The following is a 27,382-nucleotide window of genomic DNA, read 5'->3' as shown; positions in this document are numbered from 1 at the left end:
CGCCCCCTGGCGGCCTGGCGGAGCGGGACGCGGCGCCATGGCGGAGCTCGGCGCTCACCTCACGGCCGCCTCGGCCGGCGATGACCGCCCCTCCATCTTCGAGGCGGTGGCCCAGGACAGCCTGATGGCCGCCGTGAAACCCGCTCTGCAGCACCTGGTGAAGGTAAGGGCGACGTAGGCCGCAGGCCTGGGGCGAGGGGAGGAGAGAGGAGTCGTTCGTGCGGCCCCGCGCTGTGCCGGGGGGGGACACTGAGGGGAACCGGAGGGGAGCAGCAGCCGGAGGGGAGCAGCAACCTGAGGGGAGCAATGCCGTGAGGGGAGCAGCCGCAGAGGGGAACAATGCCGTGAGGGGAGCAGCGTCCTGAGGGGAGCAGCGTCCTGAGGGGAGCAGCAGCCTGAGGGGATCAGTGCCCTGAGGGGAGCACTGTCCTGAGGGGATCAGTGTCCTGAGGGGATCAGTGTCCTGAGGGGAGCAGCAGCCTGAGGGGATCAGTGCCCTGAGGGGAGCAGTGTCCTGAGGGGATCAGTGCCCTGAGGGGATCAGTGCCCTGAGGGGATCAGTGTCCTGAGGGGAGCACTGTCCTGAGGGGATCAGTGCCCTGAGGGGATCAGTGCCCTGAGGGGATCAGTGTCCTGAGGGGAGCACTGTCCTGAGGGGATCAGTGTCCTGAGGGGAGCAGCAGCCTGAGGGGAGCAGTGTCCTGAGGGGAGCAGTGTCCTGAGGGGAGCAGCAGCCTGAGGGGAGCAGTGTCCTGAGGGGAGCACTGTCCTGAGGGGATCAGTGTCCTGAGGGGAGCAGCAGCCTGAGGGGATCAGTGCCCTGAGGGGAGCAGTGTCCTGAGGGGATCAGTGCCCTGAGGGGATCAGTGCCCTGAGGGGATCAGTGTCCTGAGGGGAGCACTGTCCTGAGGGGATCAGTGTCCTGAGGGGATCAGTGTCCTGAGGGGAGCAGCAGCCTGAGGGGATCAGTGCCCTGAGGGGAGCAGTGCCCTGAGGGGAGCAGTGTCCTGAGGGGATCACTGCTCTGAGGGGAGCAGCGTCCTGAGGGGAGCAGCAACCTGAGGGGAGCAGCGTCCTGAGGGGAGCAGCAGCCTGAGGGGAGCAGCTGCAGAGGCTGCATGCTAAGCTGCTCAGCACCAGTGGTTACCTTTGACCACACTCCCAAGCCAGCACAACAAGTTTTGACCAGCCCAGCTCTCTTAATGAACTGGAGAGGTAATTTATAGCTGCTGTCACTTAGCACGTCACTCTGCTTCCAGCACCTTCTGATTCGTGTCCCTCCCCACAGGTGCTTGCCGAGTCCAATCCTGGCCGATACGGCTTCCTCTGGCACTGGTTTGATGAGATCCACGTCCTCCTGGATTTGCTGCTCCAGCAGCACTACCTGGCCAGATGCAGTGCCTCCTTTTCTGAAAACTTCTATGGCTTGAAGAGGATCTCAGTAGGAGGTTGCAGACAGCAGTCTCTGGCCACTGCTGGCCTGCCAAAGAGGCAGCACTGGAAGTCTCTCCTCCTGCTGGTTCTTGTTCCTTACCTAAAAGGAAAACTAGAGAAGCTGGTGTCCAGCCTGAGGGAAGAGGATGAGTACTCCATCCATCCTCCATCATCATCATGGAAACGCTTTTACAGAGCCTTTCTAGCTGCCTACCCCTTTGTAAACATGACCTGGGAGGGCTGGTTTCTGATCCAGCAGCTGTGTTATATCCTTGGGAAAGCTCAGCATCATTCCCCCATGCTGCGGCTGGCTGGTGTTCGCCTGGTCAGACTGACTGCAGAGGATCTCCAGGCTCTGGAGACAAAATTGCCTGGAGCCACCTCGGGTCGAACACACAGGTATGTCAGAACATGGCTGAGCAGCTGTTTACTAGAGGGTTCTGAGGGTGCCTTCATTTAGAGGTAATGCTGCAAGGAAAAATGTCTTGTCCTCTAGAAATTCTTCAAGGTGAAATTTACCTCTGGCAAAATGAGCTCCAAAGGGTGTCTTGTCAGCGTAAATCAGCTTCCCAAGTATGTGTGGTGATAAAATTGCAATGCTTGGGGGTCTTTTTTTGGCACTCCAAGCTTTCTCCTGTTCCTTTTTCACATGCAGTTTTCTAACAAGGCAACCAGACTGCAGCAATACTGCCCAAAGGGCTGCAACTTAGCTCTTGGGTATTTCTGAGCAGTAGCTAGCCATGACCACACTTAGTGTCCTGTAAAATGATGATCCATGAGGGAAATGCTCTGTGGTCCAGGTCCCTTCAACCCAAATTCTTCCAGTTTAGACTTCTGAGCAAAATTGGGCTTGAAGCTTTCTTAAAAGACAAGGTGAAGCATCCTAGCAGATGCCTCAGTGTAAACATGGGAGATGCTGAGAGCATTCTGAAGCTGTGTAAAGCAGTGACTTACACTCCCAGTCACTGGTTTGCAGGTGGACAAAGGTGCAGTAGTAATGCTTTCTCTGTGCCTTCTCTCTCTGCTACAGCATCAAAGCACAAGTGCAGTCGGCAGTGAGGAAAGCGCTGGCTGGCGTTGCCTTCTCCCTGTCCACCGGGCTGTCCGTCAGCGTGTTCTTCCTCCAGTTCCTGGACTGGTGGTACTCCTCAGAAAACCAAGAGACCATCAAATCTCTGACATCACTCCCGACTCCTCCACCCCCTGTGCACCTGGAGCAGGGGGCTGGCTCAGCTCTCTTACCCAGACTGAAGACCGTGTGCCCTCTGTGCCGCAAAATCCGCGTCAACGCCACGGCCCTGGCCACGTCCGGCTTCGTCTTCTGCTACCGCTGCATCTACACCTACGTGAAGGCTCAGCAGCGCTGCCCCATCACGGGCTACGCCACAGAGCTGCAGCACCTTGTCAGACTCTACTCTCCTGAGAGCTGAAAGGCCTGCCCCCTGCTTCAGGGGGATACGTGTCTGGGTAGCAGTGAGCCTAAACTCACCCCATCTTATGGCCCATAGAGGATTCCTGACCACTGCAGCTTGTCTGAGTTCTAAAGCTCCTTTGAGCTTGGTGATATGTCAGAGTTTTGCTGCCTTTGTGAATTCTGGAGCGAGGCTCTCCCCTTTGTTTTATCAGCTGTTCCAACAGCCTGTGACAGCTTCAGAGGGACTGGACAGCCACAGTTTGTCATCTGGTACAGAAATGCCTTCAAAGACCAAAGGAAAGGGAAGAAACAAGGATTTGGATAAGAAGAATGCAGATGTGAGGATCAAAGAGCATCACTGGTTCAAGTCCTGCTCCAGGGCATGAGCCAGCACATTAAAGAGGTAGGGACAATTCTGAGGCGAGTTCCTGTCCTTTAGGAGCTCCCCAGGCACTCGTGCTGCCCGGGGCAAGCTCCAGCACTAGAACTTGTCAAGGAGATAAAGATGGGCTTAAACTTCTCTGATCCTGCTATTCTTGGGTCTCCCTGCACTTTCAGGCTACTCACCTTTGAATTGAGAACATCACACTCTTAATTCCCATCAACAGTTCTAAATTCAGGCTTTGGAGTGGTTAAAGAACAAGAGGTGTGTTCAAACCAGATCCAACTGGGAGGTTACTTTTCTGCACGAGGGAGAAAAACAGCAAACCAGACCAAAGCAGCAACTGTGGCAAATGAATGCAGTTGCTTTGTGTTAAATAAGTCTTTGAATCTGTTATGATGTGTTTTTATAAAGCAAAATTCTTTCTCGAGTGAGAACCTACCTTATTTCTTCTCTGAGGATTGGGGAGAAGAGTTTGCTCCCCTACAGACTCTGTTTACATAAGGGAGACTAAGCTAAAGCTGCTTTCATCTCTGCAACTCATAATGAGGGTAAGATTAGTGTTTTGTGAGCTGAAAATCTTTAATGTCTGTATTTAAGTATTACATTGCAATTAATCCAGTCCTAACCCTGTAGCACACTCACAAGAAAGCATCCTCTGACTGAACAGAGAAAAGAAAACGTGTGGTTAAATGAAACCACCAGAGAAAGGACCCAGGTTCCTGGGACACACACCCCACGCCCCCACAGAAAGGAGCCAGGCATTGGGAGCCCCCTCTAGAGATCTCGGCTTCCAGGAACCCCTGGTTGTAGGATTTTCCAGCAGAGCTTCTCCCAACAAGTTGTAAGGTTTGGACTGGACTCCTCTGCTCTCTAAACAACTTCTGAGAGGAGTCTGGCTGCAGGTGGATGTGATCTTAGTCCCCAGTTGTAAGAAGATGAGACTCTGGGATCTGGAACATGGGGTTTGTTACAGCTCAAGCTGGACTCCTCTTACAAAAACAGTCCCAAACCAAGACATGGCCAGGTTACCAGACCCTGACAAGTTGCAGTTTCTGCTCTTGTAGACTTTTTAATCTCATGTACAGCAGGGTTTCTCTACCTCCTCCCCTGTACAGGGTCAGGGAATGGGGGCCTTGGCCAGAGGTGTGTCCAACTCAGAGCTAGGGAAGTTTCCCGCAACTTCCTACAAGGCCACCACTGCAGCCCCTCCCCTGCTACCAAAAAGCCCCACCAACATCTACATTTAAGCAAAAGCAGGAGGAAATAAAAAGCATGTTTATTCAGAGACAACCACCACACAGCAAACACCCTGTGAGGCCAGACTGGACAGATCCCAGGGCTGGGAAGCTGAGGCACAGTGTGCAGGGCTGCAGCTGCAGCTCACCCCCCTGAAACACGGGGTGGTCTCTGGTCCCACTGCACTCCATGCTCTGGGCCAGCACTGCCAGGAGACACGAGCCCAAATCTCATCCTCTTTCCCTGTGATTATTCAGTGATAGCTCACCCCAACAAGTGCAAATTAGAGATCAAATGACTTCATTATGTTTTCCAGGCATAGTTTGTTACATAAGAACAGCTCTGAGACACCTGCTCTGTGTGAGCAGCAGTGCTAATGGGCAGAGGGTGGGCAGAAATAGGTAGAACCCTTTTCCCTCTGGCTTGCTCCCTGTGGGCTCTGGCTGAGATGGGAGCATCATCTGGGTAGCTGTGAGCCCTGTGGGGTTTGCCTGTCTGACTGTGACCTGCAGCCTTCCAGGTCTGCTTCTGGGGAGAGATGTTAGAGCACAGCCTGGAATCACAGCAGCACTGCTCAGGGCTCTGAGAAGCAACTGAGAGTCCCTTTGGTCTGGAAATGGGTATTGCTGGCACACTGAGCACTCAGACTTTGTTTTTAGCCTTCCAGTTGGGAATCCCAGGAAGGCTGAGGTTGGCAGGAAGCTCTGGAGGTTGCTTACTCCAAAGGAAGGTCAGCCACAACAGGATGCTGCCCAGGATTGTGTCCATTCAGGTTGGAGTCAGGTGTGGGAAGGGTCTGAAAGACAGAAGGGAAGGGAGAAGGGGACTCAGGCATTGCAGGGGGTGGCAGTTCCACAGAGTCCCAGGCATCTGGGCCCAATCCCCTTAGATACCTTGTCATGGGGCGTAAGCAGTGACTCCACAGCACTCACAAGACCCTCTCCACACCCCCAGGCTCCTTATTTCCCATGCAGCCTCCAGAAAGGGCTGCCCTTCATCCAGAGCAGAGGACCAGAGCCAAGCCCAACACCACAAGAGCCCTCCTGCCTCCACACCGGCAATGGCAAGACAAGAATCCAGCTGAGGCAGCTGCTAGCGTGGTGCCTACAGGACCAATAGCTCAAACTCCATTTTACACAGCAAACAAAACAATGCAGTGGCAGAGTGTCTGGGGTTTCCATAAGCTATGTCACACACAGGAGAGAAAACAAGAAACCCCTGTCACTCCAAGCTCAGTACTAACCCCAGTGCTGCTGCAAGATCCATACAGCTAAACAAGTATCTGCACTACATTCTCAGATTAAGGGTTTGGTTTTCTCCCAGTAATTTTGTTTAGGGTGCATCAAAAAGTTTCAAGAAGCAGTGGAGCTGTTTACTGTGGATGAGCTTAGCCTAAATAAGCTCAGAGAGAAGATTACGTGATCATGTCCTGGTCAGAGCAAAGACACGTAGTCTCAGCAATACCAGTTCAGACTATACTTCACTCATCATTGCTTTGGGTAAGTTTAGTCCCATTCAATAAGGAGCTTGCTCCCAAGTTAGGAACTTGGAAAAGAGGTTTTTTTACCTGGAGAGGGGGAAAAAAGCAAGTAAACACACACACTCCTTCCCACCCCCAGCAAACACAGATTAATTTGGGTTCTAGGTTTGTTCTTTTCAGTATCACAGGGTTTTCTGCAGAATGGAGCCTGCAATAAATTAACACTGACCCTGGAGAGATGAGACAGGAGTGGTTATTGTAAGACTGAAAAACTGAGCCTTGAGTTGTTGTTTCTTACCTTCCTGTGCCCACCACACCAAACAGCAGCAGGGAGGAGGGAGTACTCTGCACCATCAGTATGGACGTAGTCTCTCCACACAGGTCTTGTGTGTTGAGCTGTGTGTGTGACAAAGCCATGTTGGCAGAGTAACACAGGCAAAGCTCTCCATTTCCCCTTCCCAAACACCACGAGCAAATCCCTTCTCTTTTCCTCCTGACACACCTGTACACGTTGCCACTGTACAAGACAGAGACTCCAGACACCCATTTAGCTGATCTGAAAGTGTGCAACAGATACAAGGAGCTGGTTTTAAGTCTTATGCTCATTCATAAATCAGGAGTTTGGTTTTTAACCTTTATCACCTCCCACAGTTACAGATAACAAGGGGATGAAGCACATTTAGCAGGGGAGCAAGGGAAGGAAAGGGGTGGCATGGGCTGGAGCTAGGGGAGACACATCACGAGTGGGGATTCCATGAAGATCAGGAGAGCCAGTACCAGGCAAAACCAAGAGAAAGAAACAACATGCTTACAAATGCTGCTCAGGTCAGTGGCTTCCCAAGGCTCTAAAGGCCTGTTTTGATGTAACCCTCTCTCACACCATCCATTTGCACCCTATTTCCCCATCTTCTTTCCTGCATTCTCCCCACAAGCCCATTACAGCTCTTAGCCCGCTTCCTATTTCCTTCCCTCATTCTCCCGGGCTCCTTGCAGCTCTCCATTCCCCAGCTCCTCTCTCCCTGGCCACCCAACCCCCCTCAGCCCCCAGTGCCTCCCCCATCCCATCCCATCCCAGCCCCGCTCATCCCTCCAGCCTCCATCCCGCTCAGCCGCACACTCCTTCAGTCCCTGACGCCACGCCTCGGTGGGGCTCACCTCCCCTTCAGCCAGCCCCTCTCCCCTTCAGCCCCAGCCCCAGCCCCAGCCCCAGCCCCTCTCCCCTTCAGCCCCAGCCCCCGCGCACCTCAGGCCGCCGGCGCCACATTCCCCTCACGCAGCCCCAGCCACGCCGAGGCGGAGCTGCCCGCCTTCAGCCCGCCCCCAGCGTCAACAGCCAATGGCAGCGCGTCACACTGCGGCGAGGCCAGGTGGGGACCAATAAGGAGGCGCGTTACTGGAGCTGCGTGCTGTGGGGGCGTTTGTCGCCCTGAGGCGGCCGCTCCCGGCTCTTCTTTTCGCTTCCTCCGCGCTGTGTGCGGCGCCACACGCGTGCTGAGCAGAGGCCGGGGCAGGTTGATTTGTGGGTATTTCAAGCACCGTCCGGTCCTGAAGCCTATCTCGGTTTGGATATGGTGGTGAAAGGCCAGCCGGGGCCACAGTTCCTGCCGTTCCCAGGGCGTGATGCAAAGCTGCACCTGGGAGTAGCGTTGGACTGGGCCTCGGCTTAATAACAGGGCAGGAATCCCACACGGAACAAAACATTGCATTCATTGAGAGTTTATTGGCCATCCTCAACGCTTTGGCACACAACTTGAGGCTGCTGGAACGTGCCACACGTGAACAAAAAGCACACAGCTAAAACCCAGCCTGTTTCCTGACTACAGAGGAGAAAACACTCACCACTCCGTGCTCCAGCACTGGGAGCTCAGGAGAACTGGGAGGTGTAAAGGGTTCCTGCACCAAGTTTAAGCTCGGTTGAGTTTCATTCCAGCAGCCTCCTGGCACATTCCCAACACAACCAACCCTTTTACTGCTGGGCCTTGAAGCTTTCATCATTGAATGGGGGCAAAGGAAGGATCGACACCATCTGGGAATGACTCAGATGGACACTTCTGAAGAGCTCAGGGAAATGTTCCCTCTTTTCCTCAGTCTCTGATCCTCCAAAGTTGCCCCCAAACTATTCTGTGCCTTGACAATGGCACTAGACTTTCCTCACAACTCTCACACACACACTTTCAGTCCTTCTTGGTGCTTTTTGCTTCCTCACGCCTGAGAGAGAGGTTTGATCAGCCCGTAATCCATGCACTTTGTCAGGCAATCACGTGCTACGTTAATGATGTGCTGCTTCTTGGGGTCATTTTCTTTCTTGCTGATGTATGTCAGGATCTCAAGGAGCTCTGTCTCCACCAGTGTCTTCGCTAGCTCTTTGTCAGCGCTGATTAAGTTGAAGGTGATGACCAGGCCTCGGTGCTGCACTTCCATGTTATCATGCAAGCAGAGCCTCTGCAGGATTTCGAGCCACTGAGTGGTCTTCAAGAGAGAGAGAGCTCATGAGTATTGAGCTGAAGAATACCTCAGCTAAGAATGTGAGTTTGGCAAGGCATTCCTCAGCAGAAGGCAGCACAGGGACTCACCTCTCTTGTCAAGTGTGGTTATTTGATTATTTAACTATGGAAACCTGACTCCAAACTTCTGAAACCAATTCTTGTTACACTAACATCAGGAGCTTCCCTGGCACTAGCACCACATGAAACCTGTGCCATGGTTAGGCTGATGCATCATCTCTGTGCAAAGAATCAGATCACAGCTGAAATGACTAGAAGCAGCCCACCAGCTCTGCCACACTGATCTTCCTGAGCCCTTCCTTTGGCTTGATTAGTCATTTTTTCAGTGAAAAAGCCCCAGTGTGCACCATCAGCATGTGTTCAAACACAACAGGGTTCATGAGTTTGTAAGCAGATTTCCTCAGGCATTCAGCTATGCAGGGTCTGAGTTCTCAGCACCTACAGATCTGTGCAGGAAACAGATGCTTTGGGATTCTGTAAAGCTTTTCTAGTTTCTGAGGGAAACCAGGTTTGGTTTTCAGGTTATTTATCCAAATCTTTAAGATCCTGTAGAAAAATATTCTGCATTCCCAACCTTGCTTGACAAGTTAGCATCCTGGAGTTAGCTTGAGGAAGGGCTATATGGAAATGTTTCTGCTCTGAGATGAAGTCTAGTATAAGACAGGCTGTTTCCTTTGTGCAGGGGTGTGCTGGAGCATGCAACACCCAGGTCTCAACCTCCCCAAACTGTCAAACCAGTGGATTCCATCTTCCTTTTCAGAGGCATTTTCATGACTGGGCCAGGCCCCTTCAAGGATATATCTACACTGCCAACAATCACACTTATGATCTTACCACTTGGGTCATCTTAGAGCAGAGTTTCTTTTGTGCTGCTGTAAGCATGGCCAGGGCTCCAGCTGCTGCAACCTGGACTTTCTCATCATCCTCACCACACAGCAACACCACCAACTTCAGCCGGTCGTTCCCATCAGCCACAAACCGCTCCTGGACCTAAAAGAACCCCCATAATATCCAGAGGTAACACCTTTAGGGGTGTTTCATCACAGGGGCTCAGGAACTGGTGCTCACAGTCACGTCTGAGGTGCCCAGTGAGTTACCTCCTTGTTGATCACCAGGTTGCACATGCACTCTGTGGCTGCCTGTCGAAGCTGGTCGTGGTTCTCAAACATATAGTTCTCAATATCTGGCAGGGCCTTCTCTTTGATTATCTTCATCCTGCATTGAAGAGCAACCAATTAAATACATCATGGGACAAGCCATAACCAACTTGTATTAACTGCAGATGGGAAAGGCCCTGAAACAAATCAGTCTCTGCAGCTCCAAAATGTGGTTCATTCCCTGTCTAATGCAGATGAAGTTCATGTCTTTCCTCTACAAAGAGGAAAATGGGCCACTCTCCCTGGCTATTTTATTAATCCTTCCCTTCTGACACCTTTGTAACTCTGCCAAAGGAGGCTCAAACTGACCAGGCTTCAGAGTCCTGTAAGAAAAGTGTTCAACTGAAATTCACATTCAGTCCTGGGGAAGAAAGAGATAAAAAGCCAGTTAAACTCACCTGAGTTTATCACTTTTTCCTGCAAAGTTGGTGAGGCCTAAGAGAGCCTCGTAATTCTGAAGGCCGTCTCTCTCTGTGTTCAGCAGGCTGACGAGCGGCCTCACCACCTCGTACACCTAAGCAGAGAAGGCTTGTCACTGCTTTTCCAGCTCTTAGGCCTTGGCACTTATTTGCCAAAGGAATTCTCAAGATTTGGGGGTTATTTTTAAGCTTACCCTCTCCCCTGGGAATGCCATATCTGGATTGGAGATAGAAGCAATTTTTGCTAGAGCGTGAGAAGCCTTTATCTTGCCAACTTCTGTGCCTTCCACAGCCAGAGGTATCAGGGCCTAGAGACACACAAAAGCATTCAGTGCTTCTGAGATGATTTACAGCATTGCCTTAAAATACTAAAATAGGCAAAAAATATCCTAGAGAGGAGTCTGTTGAAGAAATGGATCAGGACTGTAGCCCACTGGGATGTCTGATGTCTTGCTTTTGTGCCCAAACGCACCACAGCAGAGCTTGTCGCTCACACAGTTGTTTCAACAAGACTTTCTTTGGAGGCTTGGACTGCAATGTCAGTCCTGGCCCCAAGGGCTACCGAGACAGCTGATGCTTTCCCATCACCTTCCCTCACTGTAGACAAGTTGCAGCTCCCAGCAGACATTAAACACGCGTCAGCTTGGGCTGCAAACATCAAAGTAATCACCTTTCCACCGCCTTGAGCGACAACGGTCCCACGGTCCTTGGGGTCTTCACACAAGGCAAGAAACACCCTGCAGAAGCACAGCATCAACTTAGTGAAACTTCCAGGTGGGAGGTCTGTGACCCATATCCCTCAGAGAAGGAGGTTTTGCAGGGGTGCCAGATCCAGCAGGCAAGTTCCAATGTTTAACCTGGTGCCCATGGCACTCGAAGTGACAAAGGGCACGGTGGGAGGTTTCCAGGCCTGTGAGATGAACTCTGTTCCAGCCAAATCAGTGCAGAGTATCAGAAATGCAAATACAGCCCAGCAAGGCAGCCCTGTGAACCAGCTTCAAGGTCAGGACATGGACTTTTATGACATTGCTTAAGAAAGACTTTGGGTTTAAATCTTTTCTCCCCCTCCCTTTCACGCTCCCTCCACAGGAAGGATTTACTGCTCCAGTAAGCAAGGAGCCAGCCCAGGTGGCCACCTCTGTGGCACGTGGCAGGGCCAGTTCTGGCTGCCATGAGAGCAATGAAGGCACCTGGCAATGAGCTCCTTGCTCTGGTCCGTCAGGATGGCGCTGTCGGCCCTCACCATGCAGGCCAAGGCAGAGACCACGCCGGCTTTCAGCAGCCGCTTCACCCGCTTCACCACAAAATCCTTCTTGTCCTGAGGGGGGACATTGGACAGGGATTAAACCCCTTTAGCAGCTGCCATCCTGCTGACTACAACTCAAACCTGCTTGGAGACCAAAGCAATTGCAGCCATGGGGATGGGAGACCCAAGGTCTGTGACAACAGAGACACCAAAGAAAGTCTTCAGACCTGAGCACGTGCTCCCAGCTCCCCAGCTGCAGACAACCTGCCTTTGGATGCTCCTCAGGGACATGCTGCTTGGAGAACTTTGCCAGTTGCACCAGCTCTGGGACCAGCTCCTTGGTGTCATAGCTGTTGGTACAGTTCACCAGTGCAGAAGCCACAGAGTACAAGATAGTCTTGTCACTTGTCTGCACAGAAAGAAATGACAGAAATAAAAGGAGGACACAGCAGGAAAAGAGATCCCTTAGGACTGCCACTGTGCTAGTTTGTAGTAGCTGAAGTGTTCTTTGGCTTATTCCTCAGCTTTATACCTCAGGGCAGGGAAAACCAACCATTTTTATAGTCAAATAGGCTGCCTGACATCATGAGATGCTGTCAACAAACTGAAGCTTTGCTAAGCTAGAGATGAGTAGTTGGGGTCACATCTCCTCCTGCCCAGGGACACAGCCCAGGCTGGAGAGCTGAGAGAACTTGATGCTAGAGAAGGGTTGGGGGAACAAAGTAAGGAGACAGACCTTGGCTAATTCAAACATAGCTTGCAGGGCTGGCTCATCTTCCACAAAGTCATCTTTCACATCTGCATCGAGGGTTAGATACGAGAGCCCTTCCACCGCCCACTTCCTGGTGCGGGCATCGATGCTGGTGTTGCACAACCACCTGGAAGAGGAGGAGAACACCCACATTTCTACCTTGGGAGCCAGGACTAATTTCTCTGGGAGAAGAGGAAGGAAAAACACATATTGAGACTGTTCCAGGCTCGAACATGTCCTCAGGTTCTGCTGCAGCTCCTAAAGGTTGGGAATGCCTCCCTTGAGACGTGACCTTCCCCCCACAGCCCAGCCTGAGGGATCCAAGTGCTGCAGGGAAAAGCAGACCAAGTCCTGAGGTACTTGTGAGGGAGGGAGAAGGCTTATCTGGATATTGAGGCGGGAGGAAGGCATGGTTGCTTCAGACACAGAAGAGCTCCCAGGACCCAGTGCAATGGCTCTGGGGCCACAGTCAGCTGTCAGGCAGCAACAGTCAGTGCAGGCAATGTGTAGGCAGGATCTCCTGGGAAAGGAACATGTTGGATTTTGCAAAGTATAGAACAACAGTAAAATCACTCACTTTCGACACTGCTTGGCCAACTTCTCAGTGGATCCCTCAGCAAACTGCCTCAGTCCATAATCTGTACCTCCTGCTGAGCCCAGCTTGCAGAGACCCTGAGGAGGATAAAGAGCATCCACCAGTGAGAAGAGGCTCATCAGTCCTCGAGTGTTGCTGCCCCAAAACAGCCTTATCCTGCATCTAAAGTCTGAAGTCAGTTCTAACAGAGGAAGCAATTCTAATACTCTAGATGATTGAGCTTGTAGCACAGCAAAGTGAGGTTCTGTGCTCCTACTGGGTGTCCTTCACAGAAGATTAACCAGTTTTACCTTCAAAGTTACCAGTCACCCACACATAGATGAAGTACTGAGGGATATGGGTTAATTTAGTGTTGGGCTTGGCAGTGTGAGGTGAGTGGTTGGACTCAATGATCTTAAAGGTCTTTTCCAGCTGTAAGGATTCTATGACTTTGTGCTCTCCTGGTCTGCCATCTCCCCATTCCTTGTGGGGAGAAGCACGATACACCATTCCCCAGCTGAGGTGAGTGAACCCAGCGTGTTCCCAGGACCCCCCATCCTCTCCCAAGTCCAGGGCTAAGCTGGTGTGGCAGCTGGTAGCTGCAGGGGCTGCCACCCTTACCACCAGGGCTCGGATTTTGATCTTTTCATTCTTGGTTTTCTTGTAGATCTCCTTCAGGAGCGTCACCCCGTTGGAGATGATGAAGGTGGCCCGGCTCAGTTTGGTGGAGGCATGGATGAGAGCTTCCACAGCCACCAGCTGGTCAATCTCCCTCTCAGATCCACACAGGGCAACCATCATCTCCATGATTCCCTTCATGCCAAGCAGCTTGTTGCCCAAGTCAAAGGGTCCTTGCAGAACTCCAGACACCATCTGGATGGCATGGAGCGTCTTATCCATGTCCTGTGGGTCAACTTTGCTCCTGCGTGGGGACAGAGAGAGTGAGCATGTGGAACAGTAGTTGCTTACTGCTTATTTCCTGGGCAGGGAACATCCTCCCCCTGATCAGGAACTGAGCTCCACTGCTGAAATACACAGGCATCTGAGACACACCTGAGCCCAAATTCATGCAAAGGCTGTGATCCAGCAAGCACACTGCAAGGGCCTGGTCTCAGCTGAAGGATCCAACAGCATCTCAAGCAAATAATTATCTCCCAGGGCCTCAATTTGGCATCTAGGTGGATTGCAGGTGCCTCAGCTCATCCCTAAGACCTGCTCCTGTGGCTCTGGGCCAGCTCAGCCCCAGTGAACCAGCCCTGACTCACTTGATGTACTCCTCACAGATCACCCGGTAGTTGTCCCGCTCCGGGTCGCAGCGCAGGTCATCGTAGAGTTTATTCAGGAGCACAGAGGCAGTGAGCTGGGTGTTCTCTGTCATTGGCAGGCAGTCAGGCAGCTCAGGAATCTGGCCCACCACTTTCAGTATCTTTTTTAAGCCTGGAAACAATGCAGTGATAGGGCTGTTGGAGGGCAGAGGGTCTGCACAAAACTCACCATGCCATTTGCTGGTTTCTTACAGTGAAATAGCTGTTGTCAGTTACTTGGCAGCCTAATCACACAAACCTCAAACAAAAAGGACATTTGGGTATTTACTGGGGAGGAGCTTCTGCTGGTGAGATTACAGGTTTGCAGCACCAGGCTTTTATCCAGCTCTGGGAGTGAGATAAGCAAACCGCTGCATTTGGTCCCTGGCTGGATTGGTTATTTTTGTCAGGAGGCATTAAACCTACTGACCTCCATGACTGAAAGCTTTCACTGAGGACAAGTCAGTGACTTTCAAGTGATTCTGGATGTCTTAACTTTCTGTTTGCTGAAGTGTTACTTAATACCACCCACCAGACTGGTAACACACATATGCAATGGAATCGGTGTAAAAACACATCCCACACAAATTCCTCATCCCCTTCTGGTTTCAGACCAGTTCAAGGATCCAGCAAAGCTCAGTAAGTGCTTTTCTCATCCCAAACCAGACAGTTGAAGCCAAATCCTCCCAGCTTTAGCAAATACATTGGAATAAACTAACCAGGGAAGTGAAACCAGTCTTAGAAACTGAAGAAAAATCTTGTGCTCTTACACAGAGCGTTTTCCTGCCGTCGGTCTGACTGTGCTCCAGTGTTCCAAAACAAAGGCAGAGGGTTTCTTTTACAGAGAGGATTGGTTCTGTGGTCATTCAGGCAAGAAGACACAGCTCCACATCTCCCAAGCCAGAAGAGGATGCAGGGGAAGGACTCACCATTGTCGATGACAAAGATGCTCCTGCTGTTGTCGTGGTCTTTCAGGTCCTTCCTTGGTATATTCTTGTTGAGGAGGTTCAGAGCTCGGTCTCGCCCTTGCCCAGACACTTTCTTGCTGACCAGCATATCCAGCAAATGCGTGGTGATCATCTTCAGATCTTTTTTAGTATCTACACAGAAGCAAGCAGTCACAAGAAAAGCAGGTGACAGCCATTCATAGGCAGGAACACCCCCGTGAGGGTCAGAGCTGTGTGCAGGCTGTCGTCCTGCACAGCTGGAGGGCCAAGTCCCCACTGCACCAAAGAGTAAGGAATGAGGTGGATGTTCCAGAGCCCTCCCTGCTCACCCTGCTCCTCCTCCAGCAAGACTGAATGACCCCCTGGTCGTGCACTGTACCTAGAACTACTGCCTCCTCCTTGCCGTGATGCTCCTCTTTCCCCTGGCCCAGCAAGCAGTCGGTGATGGTCTGCAGGAGGTTGCAGACAGCCAGGGAGATTTCTTCATTGTCTACTGACATCCACATACAAATGTTGTCAATGCCCAGGTAGTGCAGAATGGCAGTGGCCTGGCCCCAGAAAGAAGAGAGCAAGGCAGCCATCAGCAAAGGCCTTTCCATCTCACAAGCACTGTGGACTATTGCAATTTCCACTCCCCCAGGTGCAAGGCAAGAGCAGTGAGAGTCTCGAGCACCCCGTTCCTTACCCGAGCCTTGTGTCCTGTGCACATGCCCGAAAGTGTCCTCACAGCTGCCAGGATCAGGTCAGGATTTTTGGTTTCTATCAGCTGCAGCAGCAAGCTGACCCCATTGTTCTGGAAAATCCTCTCGGCACCCGCTTCCTCCCGCCCCAGGACTATGAGGTTGTTTGCAGCCTGGGTGGGAGACAGAAGAGCCAGGGCTCAGTGGCACAGCCCTGCCAGCAGCCTCCAAAACACCTGGGTGCAGCTCTGGGATGTGCTGTGCGAGCTGTGGGGTGGCCACCTCCTGACATGCACCACACCAGCTCAGACCCCATCAGACAGTTTCTCCAGGTGCACCTGGGGATCACTTTGCTCTGCCCCAGAAAAGTGCATCACTGCTTAGAGTGAAACATGGGGAAGGTGATAGAGAAAGGCCTGAGCAGAAGGCCAGTCTAATCCCACCCTTGGTGTTTTGGGAGGTTGGTGCACCTTCCCATGGCACAGGGACAGCTCTCACTTGTCTCTCCAAGCACAGCTCATGTCCCAACTCCTTACCTCATCCTCCATCCTGAGGAGGAATGCAGCTCCTCACTGCAGCCTCTGACATTAAACAGCCATTGTCTCAAGCCCAGCACAACACTTCTCACCTTTTCTCTCTTTTCTTTCTCACTGTTCTCATCCAGCAGGATTTCAAACATCTTCTGCACCCTCATGTCCGTGGAGAACTGAATGCGCAGCTGTGCCAACAGAGCAGGGGAAGCGTCAGGCAGGGAAAAGCGAGCAGCACTTTTCCTCTGTCACTTCAAGGACACCACAGACCCTCAAACCACAGACAACTTCAACTGAATAACAACACAGGCATCTCTTCTCAGACTCATAGGCACAGGCAGCCCTAAGCCATCCTTTCTGAGACCTCCTGGTACCCAGCGATGCAAAGGACTCCTTCACAGCACCTCCACGAAGGTAACTCAGCCAAGGTGGCAGCTGTCAGGCCCAGTCTGAAGCTGATCCAGTTCCTTGCCCACCTTATCAAGACATTCAGGACCAGGCCAGCCTCAGGGGTGAGCTGCCACAGTTTTAAAGGTAACCATTCAATCTGATCCTCATACTCACGTGCATCAAGTGAGAACTTACAGAGCCCCTTTATGCCCCTACCCTGAGCTTCCCGTGTGACCAACAACCCACCAGCGTAACCCAGAGCAGGGACCTCCCACAGCTGCTCTGTGAACCTGGGACTGCCCCTCTGGCATTTACCTTCTCCTGGATGTTGGCTCCCAGTCTCCTCAGGGTCTCCTGGAAGTTTTTGTTGCGGGGTTCCATGGTGGCACATTTCTGAGCATCTTTGAACGCTTGGTCCAGCTTCCCCAGCTTTTCCAGAGCCTGGCTGCGCCGGTACAAGGCTTTGAGATCAGCAGCATTGATGTCAATAGCTGCAGAAGCGATCCAAAACACCAGGCATTCAAAGTTTGCTTCTTGGAAATTGCCTGTGTAAGCTGTGATGTGCTTTACAGTGACTACAGCTCCCTGAGGCATAGGGGTTGTCTGGGTATTAACACTGAGTGAATTGGCACCCAATGAGCACCGACACACATCTTCTGAACCTCCTCCTTGTGGCCTCAGCACTTGGGTGTTAGTGGAATAAGACCATAGTGCCCCAAAAGCAGAGCAACACAGCTCTCCTTTCTCAAAACAGCCCCTTCCTTACCTCTAGATGCATCCGAGGCTGCCTTGGCATATTCCTCCTGTTAAAGCACAGAGGTTTGTTAGCAGGGAATAGCAGGACATGTCCCCATTGCTGATGCACACTGTGACCTCTCTGTTCCCACTTACCAACAAGACACCCCAGGGAAGCCAACAGCAGCCTCCACAAGGAAAGATAAGGCTTAGATACCTTTTCATCACTGATGGAAAAGGTGAGAACAGAGGCTGCAGCAGCTCGTGGGCAGCGATGGGACAGGGGGCGCTCACAAGAGCCTGTCTGCAGCTCCTGCTGGGTTGGAGTCACTTCCCCTGGCTTAGTGAACTCAGAAGCATATGAGCAGTCTGCTAAGAATCCCCCAGCAGGTCGCTGCAGGGAGCTGAGACACTGGTGGTACAGACGGGGATCACTTTTGATTTTGCTACAGGTCTGTGTCTGCTCCTGTTGTGCTGGGACACACAGCAAGAGAGTGGCCTCAGCACCCCCAGCCCTGCCTTACACAGCAATCCTGTAAGTGTGGAGCTGGCTGCCTGCCAACAGCTTTTGCTTCCAAGTGATCAAGTGGGACCATCTCTGAGCTGAACCAGCGTGCTCAGCCCCATCAGGATCGGAGCAGCTTTACAACTCCACAACCAGCCCAGAACAAATCATTTCAGACCAGTTTGCAAACACCCCATCGAATAAATGGACAAACCACACAGTCCAGAGCTGGGGAGCTGCCTCCTTGCTCTTCTCCCTTTGAGCTGTGCTCAGGGCAAGCCAGGAGCTCTTCTCACCTTCTTGAGGAAACAGGCTGCCCTGTTCCTGTAGAGCACTGCCTGCAGCGCCTTGTCCTTGCTGAGCTTCAGGGCCTGAGTGTAGCTTTGAGCAGCTTTCTCATAGTCACTGGCCTGAAAATATTTATTGCCCTCCTCTTTCAGCTGGATGGGATCCTCCATCTGGGGAGCTTTAAGGAAACAAACATCAATTTGTGTCTCGTGTTCAGCAGCCTGGGTCAGGGGTCACCTGCCTGCTCACCAAGCTGCGTTTCACCCTGGGACAGGCACGGAATGACCACACACATGAATAAAAGCAGCTTACCAGGCTGAAGGGTTTGGAGAGGGAAGATCTAAACTGCTCCTCAAGGCTGGGGCTTCTCAGCAGCTTTTCCCACAGCTGTAGATCCTTAGGAGTGAGTCAGTAAAAGAAAGAGAAATGATAAAGAAGGATTGAAGACGTCTGCCCGTGGCACAGAGAGTGTGTGTGGCCTGGGAAAGAGCTTGCCTCCCCCTCCAAGTTTGGGCAGGACCTGGCAGCTCCTGCTGCCTGTCAGCGTCACCTGTCACCACAGCCTGGCCCCCTCCTCGTCCCCCCCTGCTATATGGTGCCTGGGGAAGGCTGTGAGCCAGGGCCCCCAGCAGCCAGCCCAGCCCAGGGGGGGATGTGCCTGCGAGGGGGCAGCACCTCTGCAGTGAGAGGGGATCCTGTCCCACCCGCGGGGGCAAACCCCATCTTCCCTCTGCCTGCAGAGCTGCACAGGGTGCAGGGAGCAGCAACAGGGGGGGTTCACTCCAGAAAAGCCCGTGGCTGGGATGGCTGACCCCTGTCACAGTGCTCAGACCCTTTTCCCTTTCTATTTCGGGAAGCATGAGACAGCTGAGCCTGAGGGACAGGCGGCCCCAAGCCAGCAGCTGCAGCAGCACCCAGCACCTTCCAGAACAGCCACTCACATGCAGCACTGCCTCCTCCTCACAGGGCCTTTGGCAGCCCACCCCAGCTCCAGCATTGCCACCTCCCCTTGTCAGCACCAGAGCACACTGAGCCACTGCTGTGGTGACAGTCTCGGGTCTCAACTTGAGTGACACCAGTAGATGGAGCAGCACTGAGCTCCGAAAGAGCTGAGCCTTACAAATCCTCCTGTTCCCCAGGAAGCCCAATCACAAGTTGTGCTTTGTGACTGATCTCCCCAAAACACAGGCTTTGCCTCTCTGGGTGAACCCACAGCCTCAGCTGAGCTGAGCCACAAAACAAAACGGTGTTTGATGCTGCTGATGTTCAGAACAGAGCTAAGAGTGACCCGAGCTCCCCTTGGGCTGTAGTTTTGGGATGGAGTCACGGTGATTACACCACACTGGGAGAGCAGCAGCTGCCCAAGAGGGGGGTGCAGGACTGACTTTGTCCCTGTGCCTCCCTGCAGCTGCAGCAGATGTGTTAGTGATGGGAACGTGGCAGCCCTGGAGGGGTGGGCAGGCTGAGCAGCGAGGCAGGGGGCCCCTCGTCAGGCATCGGCTGAGAAAGCCAAAATCAACCCCCAAAAACCCCTTTTCTTGGGGAAATTCAAGTCCCAGGGAGGGAGGCAGCCCTTGGGCTTCCCCTGCAGCAAGCCCTTCCCTGGGACAGAGCGTTGTCCACCTGCAGACAAGATGTCCACCCTCATCTTCATTTCCCACCCCAACTGTGAGCCCTGGCTGATGACACTTGCCTGACCAGTCCTGGGATCCCATCTTACCTCATGCCACTAAACCACGTTCTGAGACCTTGCAAGAGAGCTGGCAAAGCCTACACTGACAATTGCCCTCCAGAAAGCTCCAAGGTGAGCTCCAGCATCTCTGAAGCAACAGCAGGGCTGCAGAGGTAGCTGTGCTCAGCACCTCACGCTTGGGCTGTTCTCCAACACAGCATCAGAGACCTTCTCCTTAGGGTGAAGCTGCATGCAATCCCTTTCAGAGCTGCCCCCGAAGCCTTAGTGCAGGTTTAGGGCAGTTCAAGCACAGAACTCAGGTTCATCTATGAAACTACTTCTGGAATGATAATTAGAGTTCTTTTTTCTATTCACATCAGCTGCTCTCCCAGCAAGAAGAGGGGCTCACAGCTCTGTGCAGCCACCCCAGCTCAAAGAGCCACATCCCAGCACAAACGGTGCTTTTACAAGTGAAACAAACCCAGAAACAGAACTGGGCTCAGTGAGAAAAGACTGGGGTAGCTTCCCCTCTGTGAGTGAGGGAGCCCTGGCCCAGGCTGCCCAGGGAGCGTGTGGAGGCTCCTCAGGAGGTTCCCAAACCCACCTGGACACGTTCCTGTGCCCCCTGAGCCAGGGGAACCTGCTGTAGCAGGGGCTGGAGCAGCTCTGCAGGGCCCTGCCAGCCCCCATCACTCTGGGATTCTGCAGCCTACTGCAATCTATAAACTAGTTTGCTTGACTCTCCCCAGCAGCAGCAGCCACCCCCGGAGCATCCACCCCCGGAGCATCCACCCCCGGAGCATCCACCCCCGGAGCATCCACCCCTGGAGCAGCCAGTCCCGGAGCATCCACCCCCGGAGCATCCACCCCCGGAGCATCCACCCCCGGAGCATCCACCCCCGGAGCATCCACCCCTGGAGCAGCCAGTCCCGGAGCATCCACCCCTGGAGCAGCCAGTCCCGGCTGTGTCTCTGCCATTTACAGAGCCTGCGAGCCGTGGGCACCCGCCCCTATAGAGACAAGCGCTGGGCTCGGGGTGTGTGCGTGGGGCAGCCGCGGGGAGAGCAGAGCCCGGGGCTGTGCCGGGGCTCGGGGCTGTGCCGGGGTCGCAGGGGCCGTGCCGGGGCTCGGGGCTGTACTGGGGGTCGCAGGGGGCTGTGCTGGGGGTCGCAGGGGGCTGTACTGGGGGTCGCAGGGGGCTGTGCTGGGGGTCGGGGCTGTGCCGGGGCTCGGGGCCGTGCCGGGGCTCGGGGCCGTGCCGGGGCTCGGGGCTGTGCCGGGGTCGCAGGGGCCTGTGCTGGGGGTCGGGGCTGTGCCGGGGTCGCAGGGGGCTGTGCCGGGGCTCGGGGCTGTGCCGGGGTCGCAGGGGCTGTGCCGGGGTCTCGCCGGCAGTGCAGATGGAGCCCGGGCGCGGCTCGTTGCTTCCGGGCCGGCAGGAAGCAGGAAGGGAGCGGGCAGCGGGCAGCGGGGCAGCCCCGGGCAGCGGGGAGCGGGCGGCAGGCAGGGAGCGGGCAGGGAGCGGGCAGCGGGGCAGCCCCGGGCAGCGGGGAGCGGGCAGCGGGGAGCGGGGCAGCCCCGGGCAGCCGAGCTCGGGGCCCCGCGGAGGCACCGGCAGCGTTTGGGGTGCGAAGGGCCGGTCGTCACCGGGGCGTCAGACGGGCTCGTGTGTCCCGGCCGGCTGTGCTGAAGGTGCCCGGGCTGGGGACGCCCCGGCCCGGCTGCTGCTGGCTGCCGCGGCGTCTGGGGGCTTTGAACGGAGACCACGGCAAAGCTGCCCCGCGCCTCGGGGTGCGGCCACATCCCTCGTCTCGTCCCGCAGGTGTCCAGGACATGGTGGTGCTGCGGGCTGGGCTCTGCCCCGGCCTCACCGAGGACATGCTGCAGCTCCTGAGGGCGAGCGGCGTCAGGACGGGTGACGGCGGGCTCTGGGCGCGTTTGGGGGGGCTCTGGGCGCGTTTGGGGGGGCACTGGGCTCTCCCTGCAGCAGCCGACTGCCAGCCTGGCTCATCTGGGCTCTGGGGCAGTGTGTGAAGCTCCCTCCTGCCTCTCTGGGTTCACCTCGCAGCCCAGACGCTGCCCTGGGGAGGGTGCTGGGAGCCTTACAGGCAGGAGAGCGGGCACAGCGTCATCTGCTGCGAGGGTGCTGGGCACCGGTCCCTCGAGCCTGCTCTGTGCTGGCAGAAGGGCGCTGTCTTGGCTGGCCTTATCCATCAAATGGCATTGGGAAGTTCCTGAGCTAAACAGGAAGAATTTTCACCAGCTTCCCTCCCTGATTTGTGAGAAACAGTCTGTTCTTCCCTGGGCAGCGGGGTCATCTCGGAGCTAAAACTCCAATACTCGGGTTTGGGGCGTCCTTCTCCTCCCTGGGAAGCGTTGGCAGAGGGCACACACACTTTGCCTGGTGCTGCAGGCAGCTTTTCTCTGAGCTGGTTGTCTCTCTGTGGTGTGTCCAGGTTTGGCTTCCAACGTTTTGTCCTTTGTGCTATTTGCAGTGGTGGACTTTGTGTCATCAGACCTGGAGGATGTTGCCCAGAAGTGTTCCCTGTCTTACAAGGTAAAGAGTGGCTCCTAAGTCCTGCTGTGTTAACTGGGGAGCTCAGAGCTGCTTAGCTCACAGCCTAGATGGGTTTGACCGGGGGCAGCTTGTGCAGCAGATGTTGTTGGCCCTGGACTTCCCCAGTCCCGTTTCCAGCCGTGTCTCTGCCCGCCAGGCGCTGGTTGCAGTGAGACGTGTGCTCCTGGCCCAGTTCTCTGCCTTCCCTGCCAATGGAGCAGATCTTTACGAGGAGCTCAAGAGCTCCACAGCCATCCTGCCCACTGGGAGCCCGAGGTGGGTATAGTGGCTGATGAGCCTGCAGGTCTGCCTGGGACTGGGCTTGCTGCAGAGCACCTTGGTTGCCCAGTGCAGGCTTTGGTGGTGCCCTCCATGTGTCCAAACCCCAGCAGCTGTTTTACTTCCAGCCACAGTCTGGCTCTGTCTTTTATGAACAACAGGTGATTATTCTCCTTGTCCTGGCTGCACAGCCAGGTTGGACCGTGTCCCTTAAGGGACTGTGTCCTTGTGAGAGCCTCCACACCTTTTGGGAAGTGGTCGTGTGTCTCACTGCTACACTGGCCAATATGGATCTGGGAGGACTGCTGGGTCCAAACTGCCTGGAGCAGGCATGAGGAGTTACTCTCTTGCATGTGTGTATTTCTTTGCCCCTGTCTCCTTGCTGGGTTGTTACAGTGACTATGCAGAGAAGCCCTGGGTATTCAAACCATGCTCCCAGGAGCACAGCTCTTCTGCAGCTCAGGACTGTCCTGCAGCCCTCTCACTGCAGATCTGAGAGGGATGGTGGAAAGGAAGGAGCAGAGCCCGAGACACCTGTCTGCATTTGGGAAGAGGACCCTAAGGACCAGTACCTGGGGTCTGCTGCTTCCTGATGCCTTTGCCATTCGGCTTGAAGGGTGTTGATAATCCCACCTTGTGTTCAACCTGTAGCCTGGACCAGCTGCTGGACTCTGGGCTGTACACAGGGGAAGTGACAGAGCTCATGGGAGCACCAGGCAGTGGGAAGACACAGGTGAGAGCGGGACAGGGGAGAAAGGAGAGGACAGGTAGGGTGAAGATGATGCCTTCAAGCATCAGAGGGGCCTGGGCAGGCCGGCTGACACCCTGTCCCTGCCTCTGCAGCTGTGCCTGGGCATTGCAGCCAGCATGTCTCTGGGCCTCAAGCAGCACGTCGTGTTTCTTGACTCCACGGGAGGGTTCACTGCTTCCCGTCTCTACCAGATGCTTCGAGCCCAGGCAGAGGATGAGGAAGAGCAGGCAAGTTCTCCTGGAGCTGCTCCCTGCACGTGCACACACAACCCCCAGAGCCACTCTGTCCAGCTCTGCCTTTGTCCCCATGGACTGCTTTGGGGCTAAACTCTTTCTCCCATGTCCTGGTGGGTGCTCTGCTCAGGGACAGACACTGCCTGGGGAGAAGGGGAGTGCTTGCTGTACTTGCTCATGCTTTTGCTTCTGAGCTGAATCCACCTTACTGCTGCATCAGTGCAATGGGGACAACAGTGTTCATGGGCTGGTGGCAAATGTGGAAGAAATCGGGGTCCCTGGCTCCATGGCATGGGATAAATGCAAAGAGCTGGTAGCAGCTGGAGCAGGAGGAGTGTAATGAATCCTAGAGAAGGTGAAGCTGTTGATGATGGCACTTTGTGCTGCAGCTGGAGGCTCTGCAGCGGGTCCAGGTGATCCGTGTGTTTGACGTCTATGAGATGCTGAGGGCCCTGCAGGAGCTGCGGGATCGTCTCTCCCAGCAGGTAGGACGAAAGGTCTGGACCCCTCTCCCTTCCCAGGAGCTTCAAGGAGGGCAGCAAGGCTTGTGTCCCTGCTGAGTGACACCAGATCACCCTGTCCTGGGGACATTTGAGCCTCTGTGCCACTCACCACCTGCAAAAGTGCTGGTATTTGTTGCTCACGTTGCATGTGGTTCCTTCTCCTCTCAGGTCATGAGCTCCGTGGCACCTCTCAAGGTCGTGGTGATTGACTCAGTCTCAGCTGTGATCTACCCAGTGCTGGGTGGCAGGCAGTCAGAGGGTGAGCTGCTCCTTTAGGACAAGGAGGTTGCAGACCTCTGCTCGTCCAGGTGATCCCCTTGCAGCCATGGGCTGCAGGACATGAAGCTGTGAGCTGGAGCGATGGGCCCTGGACCTGTTCAGTCAACCTGGACAACTTTGTCTGGAGCTCCTGGGGCTTTTGTGAGGTTTATTCCCAAACACCCAAATGCTTTGTGTTCCTCCAGGTTTGGCCATCATGATGCAGCTAGCCAGGGAGCTGAAGACACTGGCCAGGGAGTTCAGCCTTGCTGTTGTGGTGAGTGTTGCTGTGCCTTGTCCTTTGTGTGCTGATGTGTGCCAGGGCAGGGAGCCCTGGAGAAGCTTTGGAGCCTCCCTGGGATGGCAAGAGGGGACCCTTCCCTCGGCTAAGCAAGAGCCCAGTATTCCAGAGTGCTTTGCTTCTCTGCAGCTCACAGAGCTCTTGTTCCAGCAAGTGTGAAGCAATAACAGGGCTGATTTGCTGCCTGGTTTATTGCTGTCCTCAGCCAACAAGGCATTGAGGCCACTGAACAAGGTAGAGTTAAGTACAGGCAGATTAAATGGTTGCTTGTGTTTATTTTTGATACACCACCATTCATTTAAGGGGCTGGCCAGCTTACTGAGTAACCTTGTGCTCAGTTACCTTGCAGGGAACTGCAGGGCACTGCATCATCCTGTGAGCTGCTACCTGAGTACGTGTGTGAGCAGCTGTGTGGGCTGTTTGCAGGGCTGTGCCAAGGAAGGAGGGCTCAGAGGTTGTCTCCTGGTGATCCCCAGTGTTTCAGTACACTGAGTGGCACTGCTTCTCCTGGGCACTGACAGGCCTGTTTGTGCTGCAGGTGACTAACCAGGTGACAAGGGAAAGCAGCACTGGGCCACTGAAGCCAGCCCTTGGCCGCTCTTGGAGTTTTGTGCCCAGCACCCGGCTGCTGCTGGAGACCAAAGAAGCCACTTGGCAGAAAACCACCAAGCAGCGTGTGGCTTCCCTGGCAAAGTCACCCCGGCAGGTGAGGCTCCCTGCACCAGTGGCCCTCTGCTGATGGAGGAGAAGCTCTGTGACATGGAGCTGGCTTTGGAGCTGAGGGAGGCTCCTTCTCAGGTCAAGGCAGGGTCAGGCCCCACTGGGTGACCCACAGGAGCAGGAGAGGAGCAAATGCAGCCTGCTTGTGTGGTGTGGAAGAGGAGAGCATCAGTTCCCAACTGTTGTGTTGCTTGAGTGGCACCACTTCCAATGCAGGTCATTGCTGTCCTATCACTGTGGGCAGTGGGGGTCCCCCAGAGCTGTCTGTGACACCTGCAGAGGGGACTTTGGGCTGGAATCCTGCCTGTGTATTGGGCAACGCTGCCGGAGCCTCCTGGCTCTGAGCCTGCTCTGAAGCCTGATCCAAATGGGTTTGGATGTTGTGTGCTGGGCAGCAAAACACATCCTGGATGTGCTAAATAATAGTGTGTCAGGGGATATTGCAGAGCAAAGTGTTCTCTCTCCACCGAGTTGCATTCTCTGTTTGTATCTGTGCTCAGCAGACCCAGTTAACATGAGGGCAGCAGTGTACAGAAATCCTCAAGGGGATGTAGTTGGGGATTTTTGGCTCTGAGGCAGGTGCAGTGATGTGTAGGTTTGCCCTTAGAGTCCCAGCAGTGTGAGTTTGAGCTCCTCTCTGCTTCTCTTTGCAGCCAACAGGGATACAGGTGGAGCTGGAGACTGGAAATGATGATGTGCAGGAGCCAAGCCCAGCAGCACCCACAGAGGGGCCCTGATGCAGGCAGAGAGCAAATGTCAGAGTCCAAGAGAGCTGCAAAAAAAGCAGGCAAGCACACTGGAAAGGTTTTATAGCCTACCTCTGAGTCCTGCACCCCTGGGAAGGACCAACAAAGAAGCTCTTGTTCTGTGCTGGGGAGAAAATGAGCGTGGGGTTCCCTGGAGATCTTCTTCCCTCAGCAGGTGCTGCCTGCAGGGGCTCTGCTGTGTGGACAGCATGACAACCACGTCCTTTCCTCTGCTGCAGCTTGTCTTCAACCTGCAGAGCCAGCCCTGTCCCAAGGGTGTTGGTTTGGGACCAACAAGCACGTCCCTGCACAAATCCATCACTCCCATGGTTTAGTTTCCTCTGTAACTCACAGCCCTCTGGCCCTGGAGCTCTGATTGTCCTCAGGCAGCCCACAGGGGTCTGTGGCTCAGAAATGAAACCAGGATGTTGCATACTGTCTGTGGCTGTTGGGAGCTGAAATTCAATTAGTGGCAGCTGCTGTTAATTAACATGTTGAGGTTTACTCTGGGGTGGGACAGGCTGCTGATGAGCAGGGACATGATCAGATCCCTGATCTGGCCTTTTCCCCAGAGTGAGGGGTTGGATGAGTCCTGAGTGACACCAGCTGGCCCTGCCTCAGGCTCAAGGACCTGCTCAATTGCACGTGGTGAGCTTTGCAATAGCATCTCCTTGCTGCAGTGCTCTCCAGCTGCTCTGTCAGAGCTGTGCTTCCCGTGGAAACTGAGCTCTCAGGGCTGTGGTTTATGGGGCCTCCACCACCTCCCATCTCCTCCATCGTGGCCACTGCAGCCCTGTGCACATGGCTGTGGGAAAGGCCGTGCTCCCAGCAGGTCCTGCCTGGGGAGGGGACCGTGCCAAAGCAACGTGAGCTCTACCATTAAACAGCTTTTGGTTTAAATAAATAATAAAGTTGTGTCTTTCTTTGTATTTCTGGGTTTTCCAAGCTTAGAATCATTTCAGTTGGGGATGTGTCCATGTCTGTGTATAGAATCATTTCAGCTGGGGACGTGTCCATGTCTGTGTATAGAATCATTTCAGCTGGGGACGTGTCCATGTCTGTGTATAGGATATTTCAGTTGGGGATGTGTCCATGTCTGTCTATAGAATCATTTCAGTTGGGGATGTGTCCATGTCTGTGTATAGAATCATTTCAGTTGGGGGTGTGTCCATGTCTGTGTATACAGAATCAGAGAATCATTTCAGTTGGAAAAGACCTTTCAGAGCAAGTCCAGCCACTAACCACTGCCAAGCCCATCACTAAACCACGTCCCTCAGCAGCTCAGCTGTGCACCTTTGCAATAGCTCCAGGGGTGGGGAACCCCCACTTCCCAGGGCAGGGCTTCAGTGTAAATATATGGCTGTGTGTATATATCCCTCCATACAG

At 54.2% G+C, this 27,382-nt stretch overlaps 3 protein-coding genes, 1 long non-coding RNA gene and 1 other non-coding gene across 10 annotated transcripts; 2 read left to right on the top strand and 3 right to left on the bottom strand.

The window, feature by feature from the left end:
• The first annotated feature begins 25 nt into the window (after window positions 1-25).
• On the top strand, window positions 26-16,273 carry PEX12 (peroxisomal biogenesis factor 12). Of its 3 annotated transcripts, none has more exons than XR_009820113.1 (4): window positions 26-163; window positions 1,289-1,833; window positions 2,465-3,251; window positions 16,199-16,273. XR_009820113.1 is itself a non-coding variant. In XM_062012339.1 (3 exons), exons 1-3 carry the CDS (start codon window positions 38-40, stop codon window positions 2,862-2,864), a joined length of 1,071 nt encoding a protein of 356 aa, XP_061868323.1. In that variant the 5' UTR covers window positions 26-37; the 3' UTR covers window positions 2,865-3,660. The 3 variants fall into 3 exon arrangements, 1 of the variants encoding a protein (XP_061868323.1); XR_009820112.1 differs by lacking the exon at window positions 16,199-16,273 and adding an exon at window positions 3,407-3,660; XM_062012339.1 differs by lacking the exon at window positions 16,199-16,273 and having other exon boundaries at window positions 2,465-3,660.
• Window positions 4,493-7,267, bottom strand: LOC133627362 (uncharacterized). The gene is made up of 3 exons (XR_009820114.1): window positions 7,193-7,267; window positions 6,248-6,345; window positions 4,493-5,265 (listed from the first exon to the last, which is right to left on the bottom strand). It is a non-coding gene; the product is annotated as an uncharacterized LOC133627362 (long non-coding RNA).
• LOC133627405 (Z30 small nucleolar RNA) lies at window positions 5,868-5,965 on the bottom strand. Its single transcript, XR_009820149.1, has one exon. It is a non-coding gene; the product is annotated as a Z30 small nucleolar RNA (small nucleolar RNA).
• Window positions 8,152-18,369, bottom strand: UNC45B (unc-45 myosin chaperone B). Its single transcript, XM_010198374.2, has 20 exons — window positions 18,292-18,369; window positions 17,988-18,157; window positions 17,218-17,254; window positions 16,767-16,942; window positions 16,160-16,249; window positions 15,537-15,704; window positions 15,231-15,399; window positions 14,834-15,004; window positions 13,866-14,037; window positions 13,222-13,522; window positions 12,604-12,698; window positions 12,012-12,153; window positions 11,544-11,684; window positions 11,220-11,347; window positions 10,700-10,766; window positions 10,224-10,337; window positions 10,009-10,124; window positions 9,551-9,668; window positions 9,288-9,443; window positions 8,152-8,418 (listed from the first exon to the last, which is right to left on the bottom strand). Exons 2-20 carry the CDS (start codon window positions 18,147-18,149, stop codon window positions 8,152-8,154), a joined length of 2,790 nt encoding a protein of 929 aa, XP_010196676.2. The 5' UTR covers window positions 18,150-18,157; window positions 18,292-18,369.
• Window positions 18,370-20,597: 2,228 nt separating this feature from the next.
• On the top strand, window positions 20,598-26,902 carry RAD51D (RAD51 paralog D). 4 transcript variants are annotated; one of them, XM_062012533.1, is made up of 11 exons: window positions 20,598-20,687; window positions 21,471-21,563; window positions 22,144-22,205; window positions 22,363-22,481; window positions 23,136-23,217; window positions 23,328-23,462; window positions 23,858-23,953; window positions 24,140-24,230; window positions 24,436-24,506; window positions 25,069-25,236; window positions 25,904-26,902. In XM_062012533.1, the coding sequence occupies exons 2-11, from the start codon at window positions 21,482-21,484 to the stop codon at window positions 25,985-25,987; spliced, it is 990 nt and encodes a 329-aa protein (XP_061868517.1). In that variant the 5' UTR covers window positions 20,598-20,687; window positions 21,471-21,481; the 3' UTR covers window positions 25,988-26,902. The 4 variants fall into 4 exon arrangements, with proteins under 4 accessions (XP_061868517.1, XP_061868516.1, XP_061868518.1 ...); XM_062012532.1 differs by lacking the exon at window positions 20,598-20,687 and adding an exon at window positions 21,111-21,151; XM_062012530.1 differs by lacking the exon at window positions 20,598-20,687 and adding an exon at window positions 21,164-21,340.
• The last annotated feature ends 480 nt before the right edge of the window (window positions 26,903-27,382 follow it).

Source organism: Colius striatus, chromosome 20 (assembly GCF_028858725.1).
Source record: "Colius striatus isolate bColStr4 chromosome 20, bColStr4.1.hap1, whole genome shotgun sequence".
Lineage (NCBI taxonomy): Eukaryota > Metazoa > Chordata > Aves > Coliiformes > Coliidae > Colius > Colius striatus.
The sequence above is the reverse complement of the archived record's forward strand: the minus strand, read 5'-3'. Positions and strand labels throughout refer to the sequence as shown.